This window comes from Phocoena phocoena, chromosome 9 (assembly GCF_963924675.1).
Source record: "Phocoena phocoena chromosome 9, mPhoPho1.1, whole genome shotgun sequence".
NCBI lineage: Eukaryota > Metazoa > Chordata > Mammalia > Artiodactyla > Phocoenidae > Phocoena > Phocoena phocoena.
Window position 1 is genome coordinate 101,028,048 of NC_089227.1, and position 16,996 is coordinate 101,045,043.

At 38.3% G+C, this 16,996-nt stretch overlaps 1 protein-coding gene across 1 annotated transcript in view; it reads right to left on the reverse strand.

Annotated features, from left to right (window-relative positions):
• The window catches only part of KMT2C (lysine methyltransferase 2C), a 291,349-nt gene that overhangs the window by 65,434 nt on the left and 208,919 nt on the right, over positions 1-16,996 (reverse strand). The window contains exons 21-26 of the mRNA XM_065883694.1: positions 16,540-16,649; positions 14,113-14,178; positions 12,924-13,136; positions 6,084-6,212; positions 4,607-4,726; positions 1,642-1,772 (exon numbers count right to left, since the gene is read on the reverse strand). Of these exons, the coding sequence (XP_065739766.1) occupies positions 1,642-1,772; positions 4,607-4,726; positions 6,084-6,212; positions 12,924-13,136; positions 14,113-14,178; positions 16,540-16,649 (769 nt within the window). The remainder of the gene's footprint in view (positions 1-1,641; positions 1,773-4,606; positions 4,727-6,083; positions 6,213-12,923; positions 13,137-14,112; positions 14,179-16,539; positions 16,650-16,996) is intronic.

Sequence of the window (16,996 nt, forward strand, 5' to 3'; positions counted from 1 at the left end):
TTAGATTACAGCAGTAATCAGGAAATCAGATCCACTCTTTTTAAAGGCTCTTTTGCAAAAGTATGCAATGCTCAGTTTTCATATCAATACTTCCATTAAAAAGCTGAAGAAAGCTTCCTAAATGTACATTACACTTTACAGAAGGGTCAACAGGAGGAGGGGGGCATGCTGTCTACTCAATACTCCCAGGAAGGACTATTAAGATGGGAGGTGAAGGGCACAGGAGACAACACAAAGGGTGCAATTAAATATAATCTAAACAATAAATGGTCCTATTTCCTGAACAATAAAATTACTGTCATATATTTTTTATAGGTACAAAGCTAGAATGAATAGGTATGTGAAGGGAATAAGGGGAAAATAAAACATTTATTAAAGATAGATAAAATGTAAGGTGCAGAGTTAAGCACTTTGCATCCACAATTCTTATCTCATGTCTCAACATTTCTGTACAGTAGGTATTACCACAATTTTATAGATGAGAAAACTGGGGCACAGAGATGTTAAATAAAACAGAATCACATAGCTAACTGGTAGCGTAGTGGCATTCAAACCCAGGGCTCTGACTTTAAAGACTGCACTCTTTAAAATGGACACTGCCCTTATGATGTTAGTTGTCTAACAAAAATTCACTCATAAATATTATTATATACTTAAGGTACTTATGCTTTGAAGTCTTATTTGATAAATATAGAAGACATTTTAGTCAAATGAGTATTTGAATTTTACACGTCTAATTACTAAAAAAAATTGAGGAAGCTGTATGTTAATTGAAAGGAAATGCCTTTAAAACCAATTAAATTAGTAATAGCTAATTGGAAAATTAAGGTTAAAAAAAAATTACAACTCAAGCAATGAAGAGCTATCTATGTTCGCCATAGCTGCGTGGGAGGGACAGATCAGATGGACACTCAACGACAGTCTGATCCAATTCAATTTCTACACATGAAGGAAGAGAGGCCAAGGAAGGATGAATTACATGCTCAAGAATCTAGAATGAGCTATGGCTGAGCCAGCCTTTACAGCTCAGTCCTATTTCTGATGTAGGGTTCTTTCCAATGTACCACATGGCCCTGAACTCCTCTGAGACTTAATGTTTACAAGATGAACTAGAAGGATTTCTATTTACATCTATCAAACAATTTCTTCATATTGAGGGATATTTTCCTGATGTATATTTTAGAAAACAAAAACAATTCAGCCTAAACCTTTGGTTCACTAGGCCTCTAAAAGTGGTAAATATTATGAAAGCTGCAATTCTGGCGGCTAAAAACCCATCATCATTCAGTGAACATAATTACTGTAACCCGTACTAGCAAAGGAAGCTGTCCACCAGACTTGCGTTTGCAGAGCACGCAGGCATGATTGGTTTGGAAGAATGAGCTTTTCCCAGCCGAAGAGTTCTTGTGTTTCTTATGAAATTTATAAATGAAAAACTGGGATTAAAAAAAGAACTTTGTAAAAAGTATCAAAGCACAAAGAAGATAAATGTAATTTTTAAGAGGCTCTGGAAGGTAAAAAATGGCATTTATGATGACTGATTAAAACATGTACAAAAACAACAAAACTCTTTTTCAAAACTCGATACATCACTTTACGTTTCTTTCATTAACAAATATATAATATAAAGCAAAATATTACTTGTAAATAGGCAGGGAAAATTTCTTCAAGCTTATTTTTCCTTTTTCGGTATCTCTTCTTTATTTTTTCAGTGTTTTCAGTAACAGAAACAGATTCATCAACTAGAGTATCTGGTAACTGCTCACTCCAGCCTGAAACAATAGTCACATTTATAAATATGTGGTATTTAAAATTTTCAGATAAGTCCACCAAAAGTAATTTTATAACTTACCAACATACACACAGTTCCACGTAAACAAGCTTTTTCCTTTTTCTTTCAGTTTTATTGAGATATAACTGACATACAACTAAGTTTAAGGTACACAGCATAATGACTTGACAAATTACCTTTTTCATAAAAAGACCTCAAAGTAAGTTTATTAATTTTTAAGTATCATAAAAAATTCATTTCATGTCTACTTATTATCAGCATGCTTCCCATTGTTTCTTAATGAGTATTTTCTTCTTCACAAAGTAGAAACTTGATTTTTTTAATGCTGACCTTTTGTTAAAGATTAAAAAAGGAAAATACATACTCAATGCTAATGAGTATGGATAAACGGCTACTTGAACACTACTAAAGGGAATTTAGTGGGTACAACCTTTTGCTAGAGTTTATTGGGACTATCTAACTAAAGTCTTTTAAAAAATGTGTCCTTCAATCCAGCAATTCAAGTTCAGGGATTTACTGCAAATTAGGTATCTGGAGTACATACATAGTTGTGATAATATATGACTATCTATGAATATGATAATAAATATGCTATGAATGCTCATATTTAAAATCAAAGAAATGCGAAAATCCAAAATGTTGGACTACGAAATTAACAATAAAACAAGTACACCACTTAAAGCAGGTAAGCAAGCAATCAAATGATACCCTCACATACTTCAGAAGGCACATGCCTTCTGAAAATCAATGTGGGCACTTTTGTTGCCAGACTATATAGGTGGACTGAAAACAACTAAACATAGTGGATAAACATTTTTTAAACATTTTCAAAAAAATACAGCAGTAGGGCTTCCCTGGTGGCGCAGTGGTTGAGAGTCCGCCTGCCAATGCAGGGGACACGGGTTCGTGCCCCGGTCCGGGAAGATCCCACATGCCGCGGAGCGGCTGGGCCCGTGAGCCATGGCCGCTGAGCCTGCGCGTCCGGAGCCTGTGCTCCGCAACGGGAGAGGCCACAGCAGTGAGGGGCCCACGTACTGCAAAAAAAAAAAAAAAAAAAAAAATACAGCAGTAATCGAAACAGAAAATAAAGAATTCTCCAAGACCAAAAATTAAGGTAAAATAGGAACCACAGAAATAAGCAAAGAACTAAATAAAGCTCTCTGAAATTTTGCTAAAATCTAGTGACCTTGAACTCCAGTTTTCAGAGCCTTATGAGGAATGGGGAATAGAAGACAAAGCCTACAGCTTCTTCCCAAGGTGTAGAGATTAACCAGAAGCTGTCTGGTATAAAGGGGGGACCCTGAAGGACTCCACACCAGGGCTGGTTTAACAAGAAACACACCCTCCCGTTCCCCTGGTCCTCCACACATCACTCACCACCACCACCACCCCCCGCCAACCTGACAGCAAAGAAAACTGCTTGTCATCTTGTCACTGAATAAGGTGCTGGGTAGAAAGGCAAAAAAATGAAAATCTTCCCGGAGAGTTCATAAACTCAGTACAGCCATGATATGTAAGAAATCTGAATTTATATAACATAGGTGGACCAAAAAACTTCAAGCTAAGAATTTAGCTTAAAGGAGTCCTAAGGGAATAGCACCTCATGTTCCTGGCAACAAATATTCTCTGAGGTAACCAACCTTCACTTCAGTCCTCAAGAAGTTCAGAGAATGTTCTAAAGAACATGAGCTCACAGTTTAAAAAAATTTTTGTTGCTCTTTAATGTATATGTATCTATCTCACACCATGAACCCAACGAAATGAGGCACTAGGAGACAGGGCCAGGAGATACAGAGCAGAATCAGATATGCAAAGGTTTTAGAAATGTTGTATTCTAAATCAACTAAAACTGGGAGGAATAAGCTGTAAAAAGAAGCTACAAAGTGTTAAAATATCAAAAAAAGTAGTTTAGAAAAGGAAAAATGCATAATAAATTAAAAACTCAGTGGATGACACAAATGAAAAATATTGAACTAAATGATAAAAATAAAATTATATAGAAGACAAAATAGAGACAAAGATGGAAAACAAAAAGACTGTTTCATTGAACATATCACATTTCTTAACTGGGGCTTATTACAGCCATGTTAAGTCATACTAGAAACTTCTTTAAAACTCTTACGGTGCCTCCTTTTAAAAATGTGCAGCAGTTTTTCTGAAATTCATTCACAGGCCAAAACCCCATCACACAGTAATAAAAGAACTCCGTTCAAAGAATATGAGAAAAACATCTTTTTTCTTCAGATTCTATATAAAATACTTAAAATACAGAACGTGTACAGATCATGACCATACTGATTGCAAAGTCTTCATTAGGACCAATTCTTAAGCTATGACTTAAGCAACGATTTAGCTATCTTTGAAACTCTAAGTAACAATGACAGACTAATAATTGGAAGATATATTTCTAAAACACTATACAACTTTGTTATAAATTATTGGGATACGCTGTCACTTTCAATTATATAGTCTAAAAAGTTTCCAATTTTATGCCAAGTAGCTAATGCAGGCAAAGAAAGGCCTTTTGTGAGATGGCCAGAAAGTACCAGACATAACTATGTGATTCAGTCCCTATTCAGTCCCGCATATTCTCAGTCCCTTCTTAAAGTAATCTCAAAGCAATATAATTGATTGGATTTAAATAATTTTCTTATCAAACCTAATTTCTATATTGCAGATATGAACTTTACAGGCACTCAAATCCTTTCATCACTAAGAAGCAATAAGGGTGTCATTGTAACATTATTTAGGATAGTTCTTTTCAATGGGGATATCAAGATAAGAGGGTTAAATCAAACAAAATCAGTACCATACCATCATCTCTGCTAGGTAACTGCTCAGAAATGGAGCCTGAGGAATCTTTTCTGATCACAGATCTTTTGGTTTTTCCTTGCCCAGTTCGACTTCTTTGTCGTACCATAAATCCACCAATACCTATCCAAAACAGAAATTAGGTCATCTTGTAAATAACTACTAATTTCTCCCTGTAATTCCACATTAAGTAGGGTGCAATTGTTTAAACAGTGAGGCTTTTCCCAAATTCAATATGGGTTAACTTAAATCATTAATCTCATTTTAATGCAAAATACAAGAGTTTGGAAATAAGCAAATAAAAGAGATCAAAGTTATTGTTACCTCATTACTAACCAAATAGGAATACAAATTCATCAAAGTACAGAAGACTGCATGTATTTCTTCTCCTAAACGATGTCAGGGTAAACATTACAGTAAATTATGCTTGTTTCCTTAATGTTAGTAACTCATAGATCATCATTCAAATTATTTGTATGTTAGCTGAGGGAGAACAGATACAAGATACAAACTAAACTAGATGATCCAAGCAAAAATCAACATGACTTCTGGGGTAATGTGCCTAGTTATTCCTAAAGTTCTTAGACGAGTCAAACTGTGTAATTCTGGTTACTACTAGACTTTGGGCAGGTTATTTAACTTTTCATTGCTTCAGTTACCTCACTGGTAAAAAAAGGGATAATGTATAGTATCTCCTATACACATATGAAAGCACTAAATAAATAGATGTAAATGCTGAGAAGAGCGCCTGACGCATAGTAACACTAATAGCTTCTGTCATATGACAGTTGTCTAGCAATATACTTTGTGACCTAATGGGCCCCTCAGATGGGTCCCTTACATGGAAGGCAGAAAAAGAAAAAACAAAAAAACCCCAACATTTAACTATAAGTTCCTGGAAGGAATTTGGCAGTGTCTAAAAAAGTAGGTGCACTTATAAGCCTCATAATTATGAAGAAATGAAATCATTTTCATACAGTGATTTGGACGAAGCTAATCTAGGCCCTTGTTATAAATGTGGCTCATCTGTAAGGAAGGTTACCTTTTGAGGTCTAGCAGAAAACAAACACAGTTTTTCCTTACACATCAGAAGGTATTTAGATCACTCTTACCAATAAAATATAAGCAATCAGAAGAATAAAGATTGAACTGATTCAATAAACTACCTCATTCACTGGTAAACAGACATTAATAACTGCCTAAAAAAGCCTACAAGTTCTGGGGACTTCCCGAGCAGTCCAGTGGTTAAGACCCTGCGCTCCCAATGCAGCAGGGCCCAGGTTCGATCCCTGGTCGGGGAACTGAGATCCGCAGGCCGCACGGCACAGCCTAAAAATCTCTCTAAGTTTCAGCTTAGAGAGTTCTTAAGAAGTTATATTTCATCCTGATTATTTCATTATATTTGAAGCCCTCAATATTATATTTTTCTTAAATTAACTAAGTTTTGATTATATTAAGATGTCTAGCTCAGGCACTATACCTGGTCTGTATGGTTTCCTTTTTCTCTTTTTGACACCCTCTGTTCCTTCTACTCCCTTAGTTTCATCATCCACAGCTTCCCGTTCAGGACTAGATTCTGATTTTCCATCACAATCCATAAGTTCTCCTTCTGGAAAAAAGTAAACGTACAGATAAAATTGAAAAAGCTATCAAATACACAATTCCTATGTAACAGGAAATACAAAGCAAAGTGGCTGCCGAGCCATTCTAATCATGCATCCCGGTTGATAGGGAAAGTACAGAGACAGAAAAGGCCCTCTAAGGGCTGCAGAACTCATGCTAATTAGTGCAATGTTCTCAGGAAATGAAACATAAGAATCAGAGAAGGGGAAACACACAGAGAATGCTTCCAAAGACAATCATAAATCAATCTGCACTTAACCTATCATTCCCTTGCTTTTAATTGTGTCTTCAGGTCCAGGACCCCAAGGCTGTCTCTCTAGCCTACAACTCTCTTGAGTTCCAACTAATCTGTAATTAGAATTACCTAGTTACTGAAAACTTTATATACAAAATTGAACTACTAATTTAAGATGAACCTTCTCCCTTTCCCAGGATTTACCTATCATCATTAAAAGACATGGAAACGTACCATGCAGGAGGCAGATTCCCAGGAGACAGGCTTGACAATTCCTAATTTCTTTTCCCGTTCAATCAGGACTCCTCAGTATCTCCCGAGGACATTCTATTTCCCTCAACTACCACCTGAGTCCAATCTTGACTTACTGCATTCCCTCCCCGCCTGTTCTGCCTTGCCTCCATGCTTACCCTCCTCTCCAATCAGTTCTTTAAACTGCAGCCTAAATGATGTTTCTATAAATATCAATTGAAAAGTATCAATTTTCTGCTTAAAAATCCTTTAATGTCTTCCTAGTGGCCTCAAAATGAAATCCAAATTGTAAGGCCCATTATAAGTGTCCTGTGAACTCTCCAGCTTCATCTCACTCCCGCTATGCAAGCTACACTCAGCTCCCTGAGCACATCAAGCTCCCTGTCCACTGCCTCCCCACCTCTGCCACCTTCCACCTACCCATCTTTCAGGATTTGTTTTTTTTTTTTTTTTGGCTTCGTTGGGTCTTTGTTGCTGCACATGGGCTTTCTCTAGCTGTGGCGAGTAGGGGCTACTCTTTGTTGTGGTGCGCGGGCTTCTCATTGCAGTGGCTTCTCTTGTTGTGGAGCACGGGCTCTAGGCGTGCAGGCTTCAGTAGTTGTGGTGCAAGGGCTCAGTAGTTGTGGCTCACGGGCTTAGGTGCTCCGTGGCATGTGGGGTCTTCCCGGACCAGGGCTCGAACCCGTGTCCCCTGCATTGGCAGGTGGATTCTTAACCACTGTGCCACCAGGGAAGCCCTCAGGATTTTATAACCATCACTTTCTTAGAGAATTCCCACAGTTATACATGCTCCTGTACGTTAACATTATGCTTTATTTTAATTGGTTCTTTTAATGTCTGTTTCCTTGCTAGACTATATTCTCCTTATCTAAGACTCTTATTAACAGCTGCATCCTTAGCATGGTACGTAATAGGTGTTCAACAAATTTTTCACCAAATGTAAGTAAACAATGAAACTAAGTAATGCATACAAAAGCTCAGTTCCTAGAGAGGAATGCTGTTTTAAAATCATGGTAATCAAAACTTTTCAAGCTGTATATGCTTTACGCTGTGCTTTAGGGGAAAAAAAAGTTATCAAATACATTTAACAATAAATTGTTAACACTTTTCTTCGATATTCTAAGTACTATGCATATTTCTGTAATACCATGAGTAGTGTATTTGTTTTCAATAATATTAGGTCAGTGTTTAAGGTCAATTCTATAACAATCTGATAACTGCTTTCTATAGCTAAGATTAAACCATGGAAATTTTATCTATTTATTTATTTACTGAAACTTAGCAAACACCAAAGGTAACAAGCTAGCAATTATTTACCTTAAAATAAACCCACTGAAATATATGAGAGGGAATTTACGTTTAAGATGGTAGACTAAATTCATGTATCTAATTTCACTCTCCCAAAACCCAATGTACAGTAAAGCAATCTATTTTTAAAAGATAAACCAACAAAGACAGAAAAAACAGGAAAGAAGAAAAGCCACAATTTTGGAAAGAGAATGAGAGATGAAAACTGACTCAGGAAATACAAATTCTCAGTTGAAAGTGGAAGGAACGAAGAAAAAAATCCAACTTTATCACAATCCTCAAAAGGTTGAAGAACTGGCAGAGCCAGGTACCTTTGGAAATGGGTGGGAGGCAGCTAAAGCAAAGAGAGTTTTATATCATATTAACTACAGAAGCCATAATCCCTATGACCTTCCCAACTTCACACACTGTGAGGCTGCCATTCACACTCACAGGATATGGGACTCAGACACTCAAACTCAACACTGGGGTCACGGACTGAAAACAGGATTAAGTGACTACACGCATGTTAAATGCTGACCCTCTCTCCCCTGGGGCCTTTCCCCACTAAACTCCCAGAAAGCCAGCAGCTAAACCTCTACTGTCCAAGCAGGAGACAGGAAGATTCTTCTGGGAAACCTGACCAGTCCAAGAGAAATGTCTAAAGGTACTGACACTAGGGGATTTTCCAAATAGTGAGCACAGATCACAAAAGCTTAGCCAACAGATACCACCCACAAACTCGAAGATTTTCATCATTTTTAATCACTCATTCCTTATTTTTTAAAAAAATTATTTTTCCAATCACCACTTTTAGTCCTCACTTTTAATCACACACAGACAACCAAGGATTATCACATGAAAGACAGAGACCACAAAATGCAACTGGGAATTGAAAGACTAGGCAGGAAAAAGAAAACATTAGAAAAAATTTTTCAATCCTCCAACAGGTAAGATAAAACATTCATGAGGCAAGAACAGGATGCTATGAAAAGGAACATGCAAAGGAAGGAAAGAAAGCTCTTGGAAATTAATCCATGATATTTGAAAACAAAACAAAAATGAAAATCAGTAGAGGGATAGAAAAATAAAATAAAAAATTTACTTTAGAGTAAAATGCAAAGACCTGAGCTAGAAAGGAGGAGAGAAAAGACAGGGAGAATGGGCTGAGTGGGTCTCACACCTGAATAGCAGGGTCAAGAAAAAGAAGACGGGGCACGGAGGGGGAGAATCAATGGTTTCAAGAACATTTCCTAACGCTGAGGGGTACGAGATGGCAGACGAAAGGGACCACTCAGTGCCTGACAAAAGAAAGGAAAAACATCCCTAACAGACTGAAATAGACATATCTTCACCAAATTTCAGAACACTGCAGACAAAGAATTTCCTAAAATCCCAAGAGCTTCCAGAGAGAACACGGATCATATAAAAAGTATCAAGTTCCCTATATACCAGGAACTAAAAGACACTGGATGGATGACTTCAAAATGCTGAAGGGAAAATGAATTCCAACCTAGAAAAGATCAGTCAGGTGGGAGGGTACATTTTCAGAAGTACATAACCTCTCAAATTTACCTTCCATGCATTCTCTCTCAAGAAACAACAGAAGGTATGCCCACCAAAAGTGAGGGAGAGAAACAAGGAGGAATACATGAAATCTCAGGAAACACACAATAAAAGACTGAAAAAACAAACAAAACCCCTTAAGGTCTTATCAGTTTGGGAACTGAGTTACTTACATCCATACAAAGGAATATGAAAAATGAGGCCATGAAAAATGAAGAATAACATAAAAGCAAGAACAGCAAGACAAAAGGAACACAAAATATATATCCATGTGCTTGTACATGAACAAAACACCTCTGGAAGGACACAAAGAATGGCTGCGTCTGGAGAAGTGAACTGGCAGGACAGGGAAAAGAGAAACACCCTTATTCTTGCGCAGTTTAAAAACACGTGAATATATTACTTGCCCCCAAACAAAACTTACAGCATTGAGGAAATGACCGTTAACGAATTGCAGGAGGTGATAACCGACCCACCCGGCTGCTTCCTCTCCTCTCAACCTGCCCCACACCATGCCTGCCACAGCCTGGGCGCGGTCTCACTCCCCACCTCCCGATGTCCCCACCGTGCTGTGAGGGTCCACAGGGGGCAGCGACTGAGAGGGAAGCACTGTGCTCCCGCTCATCTTTTTTTTTAAAATAAATTTATTTATTTATTTTTGTGGGCACTGGGTCTTCGTTGCTGTGCACGGGCTTTCTCTAGTTGCAGCGAGTGGGGGCTACTCTTGGTTGTGGTGCGCGGGCTTCTCATTGCGATGGCTTCTCTTGTTGCGGAGCACGGGCTCTAGGTGCGCGGGCTTCAGTAGTTTCGGCACGCAGGCTCAGCAGCTGTGGCTCACGGGCTCTAGAGTGCAGGCTCAGTAGGTGTGTTGCACGGGCCTACTTGCTCCACAGCATGTGGGATATTCCCGGAGGAGGGATAGAACCCATGTCCCCTGAACTGGCAGGTGGATTATGAACCACTGCACCACCTGGGAAGTCCCCGTGTTCCCACTTTTTCCCCCCCACCCCCTGCGCTCCCACTCTTGAGACACAGATAGCAGTTTTATTTTCTTTAGATTTGGATTTTTTTGCACTAACAGGCTATCCAGACCCCAGGAGCCTGCTTTTATTGCACAAGTTTGTTTCTGATATGCTAAGGTGATTGTTTATGACTTATTTTCCTTAAGAAACATTTATCAGAAGAGTTTAAAAATGAACAAAAACAACCCCCAAAAAGGTGAGTATTGCTGCAATATTTCAGGAGCATCACAAGTTCATTTGGACTTCGTCGACTCCTGCGGAATCTAAAATTACGTATGTATTATGTGTATAATATGATGGACAGTATTACTTCTATGGGGATCTCCCTGCTGGCAGCCTCAATTTGGAAACTGTACAGCTGCAGAAATATCTACCATTTCTCACAGTGTTGTTTTACAGAACGGTAGTTATAGAGAAAACCTTCTTGGGTCTTTCTATTGATGTTTTGTTTTTGTTTTTTTTTTTTTTTGTGGTACGCGGGGCTCTCACTGTTGTGGCCTCTTCCGTTGCGGAGCACAGGCTCCGGACACGCGGGCTCAGCAGCCATGGCTCACGGGCCCAGCCGCTCCGCGGCATGTGGGATCTTCCCGGACCGGGGCACGAACCCGTGTCCCCTGCACCGGCAGGCGGACTCTCAACCACTGTGCCACCAGGGAAGCCCAATGTTTTGTTTTTTAAACAAACATCAACAAACATTTCTTCCCTCTATAATTTCATGCTTTGGGAATTAGTGTGTACTACCAAGAAACCTTTCAAATTCTGTGAAATGCAGCATTTCTCAGATTTAAGGGACTATGGAACCATTCTTCAGGCATTTTCTGATACCCTCAGAAACTGCAATTCTTCACTGTACTTTGGCTGATGGTAAAATCAGGTCAATTCCTCCCAGATACACAGACTACTTCTTCACAAGCCTCAAATCACTTAAAACTTCAAAATGAACTTCTGTTCAATAGTACTTGAAAATGAGTTATACGTAAGCATCAGAAAGCTTTTCTCCAACCACACAGTGCAAAAGAAATGTGAGGATTAGTTGATAAAGTAACAGGAGCACACACAGACCCATTCTAAGCCACCATCAACTCTCACCTGGACGGCTGCAAGAGCCTCCTGCCTGAACTGCTTGCTACAACTCTTGGGCTTAAAAGTCTGTTTACATCACAGCAGTGTTCCTTTTAAACTATAAGTAAGATTTTGCCACTGTTCTCATCAGATACCTCCAAACAACCTCCCATTCCATTTCCAGTAAATGCCTTAAGCATCACCTTTATGGTCCTACAGGACCTACTGAGTCACCCCACTTCTCCTCACAACTCTGATCTCATCACAGGCCTTTATCCCTTTGCTCACTGTGCTGGACACACTGTTCTCCACAATGTTCAGCAAATGTTATAGGCACATCCCACTCAGGGTCTTTCCCGTTGTCTCTCCCCTCAGATAATCGAGTGGCTCACTCAACTCTTTAAAGTCGGTGCTTAAACATGGCTTCCAGTTCATCTGGGCCCTCAGCCCACTGTCTGTGCTCCCAAGTCCTCTCAACAGCACTTGCCAAACACATCTTTATTAACTTATTATGTTATGTATTTTTAATGATCTTTTCTCCTAACATTAAAATGTAAGTTCCATGAGCAGAGAATCTTATCTGCTTTGCTCATTGACTTGACTTCCAACATCTGGCACACAGCAGGCATTCAATAAATACTGGTGAATGATAAGATGTGATGGAACAAAAGCAACTATTTATTTTTGAATCAACTGAAAAGAAATAACCACCCTAAAAAACAAACAAGCCTATGGCGATCTCCTTCAGAGAAAAGCAAAAATAAAACTCATGTGGAATTTAATGCCACTAAAATTATTTTTTCATCTCAAGAAAATTCAGCCAGAAAAACCTGATCAAGAAAATGTTTATAAACAGATGGTTTATGACGAGTATCTGTGAATATAAGCTCATATTTGAACATTAATGATGGTCTTTCATTTCTAGATTGCATGGAGTTCTACTTTAACTTAACCATGAAATCCAAGTTCACAGCATCTGAAGGGGTTTATGCAGCTATCTGGCAAACCCCGAAAAGATCTGAAAAGATCTGTGACCTTCGAAGATATGGTGCTCCTGGAAATTTCTGTAATATAGGTCTGTTCTAGGATACATGAAACGAAGAGAACCTGAAAAGGCAAGGTCTCAGAAGACCACTGACGCAGGACAGTGTCACACCAAGGGTTACCTTCTAAGTCAGCAGGATCTACCCTTAGATAAATCAAATAATTTTAAAAGCTCTTTTATATTCTTTATTTTTGCAAACATATTCCATGGAAAATATGTAAGTATTACCTCGACTATCATCCATTTCACCATCCCTTGAATGCTCTGATTGGATGTCTGGAGGGGTCTGAAGGACGGCCACGCTATTCTGATTTATGATCTTCAACTTCAACTTTGGTTTTGACCGTTTTCTTCTTGGAACAGTAACTGTGAGGCTCTGTAACTGAGTCATCCCTGATTCAGTCAAACATACACCATCCTGGGTGTAGGTCTTGGGTGGATCTAAAATTACAATATCCCAAGGATACAAATTAAAACTTTCATTTAAATTTTGATTGATAAGTTGATTATTGTTCCATAAGGACCATGTCAAGGGAATGTGACTTCTATAAACCAATTACCTATGAAATGCACAAATAATTAACAGTACTCAGTTAAAAGTAAGCATAGCTGGTCAAACCTCCTTGAATTATAGAGAGAAAGGTTGTAAGTTTTTTTTTAAATGGTCTTCCTGGCATTTCTATTTTCATGTATCAATACAGGGATTTAAAAAGAAAGCACGGAAGCTAAAAGCAATGCTTCGGTCACTCGACTATGAGCCTTTTCCTAGAGTATCCTTTCAGACTAAAAGGTGAGGATCAATTTACAGAAGAGAAACAGAAATACTCCATAAGCCCATTTGGAAATCAAAGCATCAGTATAATCACTTACAAGGAGAGGTAGTAAATAAGCAGAAACTCTGCAAGTGTACCAAATTGCTGTTCATTAGGAAAATTTCTGTACGATCCAAATGTTTTTGTATCAGATGATATCAAACAGAAGTAGGCAAAAGAATGAGAGTCTAGTAAGAATATCATGTTAGTCACTATTCTAGGCTGATCTGTTACAGAAAAAAATAGTAAGAGAATGAATTCTGAAGAAATCTCTTTGCTAACTAGGCCTTATTGTCTAGTCTAACTGGTAACTAAACACAATAATGTAACAACGAAACCAAAACAAGTATGTAGTTAACGGTTATTTCAAAAGTGGTTATTTTCACTGCCAATTTGGTGAGATCTGTAGGAATACTGTCCCACTAAAGCTGGGAAAGACAGACATTTTGTATGTAATTACAGAAATGATTACCAACATTAGGAAATTTACACTGAACACCCAAATGAGTAAGGCAGGATTCATGTAACGTGTCACAATTCAGTTATATAAAAGCATTTCTTTGCTTTTTGTAAAGAACAGTCAAGGAAAGCATTTCAGATTTTACCTAGCTCTTTCACTTTTGTGACAATTTGTGCTACAAGTGAAGATTCACAGCAGTCTGAGGAAGGCACTGAAATGGAAAAAAAACAAAAACAAAAACAAAAACTCGTGATTTTTTCACAAAAGGTAAGGTGTACTTAAAGATTTACATATGATTAAAGTTTCTACTACTGTACCCATTTTACTAAAATAAATGCTTGAAAACTAAATAGAATTAAATTAAATAGAATTAAAAGCTGCCTTTAAAACAACAAAGAGAAATGGTGGAGGAAATACACAACATCATGGAAGAAAAACTGGTAAAGATAAAGAACCAATGTACTGGATTCCTATGTATTGCTAATAACTACAAGATTATGAGTCTTTTTTTAAATAAATTTATTTTATTTTATTTATTTTTCAATAAGTGGTGCTAGGAAAACTGGACAGCTACATGTAAAAGAATGAAATTAGAACACTCCCTAACACCATACACAAAAATAAACTGAAAATGGATTAAAGACCTAAATGTAAGGCCAGACACTATAAAACTCTTAGAGGAAAACATAGGCAGAACACTCTATGACATAAATCACAGCAAGATCCTTTTTGACCCACCTCCTAGAGAAATGGAAATAAAAATAAACAAATGGGACCTAATGAAACTTAGAAGCTTTTGCACAGCAAAGGAAACCATAAACAAGATGAAAAGATAACCCTCAGAGTGGGAGAAAATATTTGCAAACGAAGCAACTGACAAAGGATTAATCTCCAAAATATACAAGCAGCTCACATAGCTCAATATCAAAAACACCAAACAACCAAATCCAAAAATGGGCAGAACTAAATAGACATTTCTCCAAAGAAGACATACAGATTGCCAACAAACACATGAAAAGATGTTCAACGTTACTAATTATTAGAGAAATGCAAATCAAAACTACACTGAGGTATCTCCTCACACCAGTCAGAATGGCCACCATCAAAAAATCTACAAACAATAAATGCTGGAGAGGGTGTGGAGAAAAGCGAACCCTCTTGCACTGTAGGTGGGAATGTAAATTGATACAGCCACTCTGGAGAACAGTATGGAGGTTCCTTAAAAAACTAAAAATAGAACTACCATACGACCCCAGCAATCCCGCTACTGGGCACATACCCTGAGAAAACCATAATTCAAAAAGAGTCATGTACCACAATGTTCACTGCAGCACTACTTACAATAGCCAGGACACGGAAGCAACCTAAGTGCCCATCGACAGATGAATGGATAAAGAAGATGTGGCACATATATACAATGGAATATTACTCAGCCATAAAAAGAAACGAAATTGAGTTATTTGTAGTGAGGTGGATGGACCTAGAGTCTGTCATACAGAGTGAAGTAAGTCAAAAAGAGAAAGACAAATACCATATGTTAACACATATATGGAATCTAAAAAAAAAAAAAAGTTCTGAATAACCTAGGGGCAGGATGGAATAAAGATGCAGACGTAGAGAATGGACTTGAGGATATGGGGAGGGGGAAGGGTAAGCTGGGACGAAGTGAGAGAGTAGCTCTGACATATATACACTACCAAATGTAAAATAGATAGCAGCCACATAGCACAGGGAGATCAGCTCGGTGGTTTGTGACCACCTAGAGGGGTGGGATAAGGAGGGTGGGAGGGAGATGCAAGAGGGAGGGGATATATATATATGTATACCTGATTCACTTTGTTATACAGCAGAAACTAAAACAACAGTGTAAAGCAATTATACTGCAATAAAGATGTTAAAAAAATTTTTTTAAAGGGACACCTTAAAAAAATTAAAATAAATTTATTTATTTATATATGTATTTATTTTTGGCTGCGTTGGGTCTCCGTTGCTGTGCGCAGCATTTCTCTAGTTGCGGCGAGCGGGGGCTACGCTTCGTTGCAGTGCGCAGGCTTCTCATCGTGGTGCCTTCTCTTGTTGCGGAACACGGGCTCTAGGCTCACAGGCTTCAGTACTTGTGGCATGCGGGTTCAGTAGTTGTGGCTCACAGGCTCTAGAGCACAGGATCAGTAGTTGTGGCGCTCAGGCTTAGTTGCTCCGAGGCATGTGGGATCTTCCTAGACCACGGATTGAACCTATGTCCCCTGCACTGGCAGGCAGATGCTTAACGACTGCACCACCGGTGAAGTCCCCAAGATTATGATTCTTGAAAGCAAAAATTACACCTTATAGCTAAAATATATTCTTAATTTACTTCCTTTATGTAAGTAGATTGTTTTAACATATTACTGGGATAATGAGTTAATTAAAAATGAAAAGCAACTTATTTTTCATAAAATACTTGTCCAAATAATAGTTTCACAAAAAGAGAAAAAGAAGTACAGTTAAGCCCACTCACTGATTAAGGACAGCAGGCACAAGTGAGTTGTATCAATCCAAGAGCACAGACTCACCATTTAAATCATTTGCTTACCATTTGATGTAGGTATATAGGGTCTGCACATGCTACAATCAAAACCAATGTCTGCTACATTTTCCACTTCCTCTTCAGTATTTAAGTTTTGACAAACTGCATGCATCCATCTAGAAAGACCATATTCATACATTAAAAAAAGAAGAAATATACTGATGGCTTCCTTTTAAAAACTGCAACAGGAGCTGACAGCCTCCAACCTTAAAGCCCCCAAGTCTCATGTGCTCCTCCCACCTAGCCCACGTCACCCCTCTCTAACCATTCCTACCGACCCCGAAAAACTGTCAGAGCTGAGAAGAAGAAAAAAGCAATGAGAACAAGTACTATGAACGAAGCAAAAGCACGTTATATGAGGATGGGATAATTGCTTTATGACAAAATACTGAGTATTTCAGAGACAGCACGGAAGCTAGTTAGGGTAAGTAGAAAGGAATTCCCGTAACAGAGTGGTCCAGGT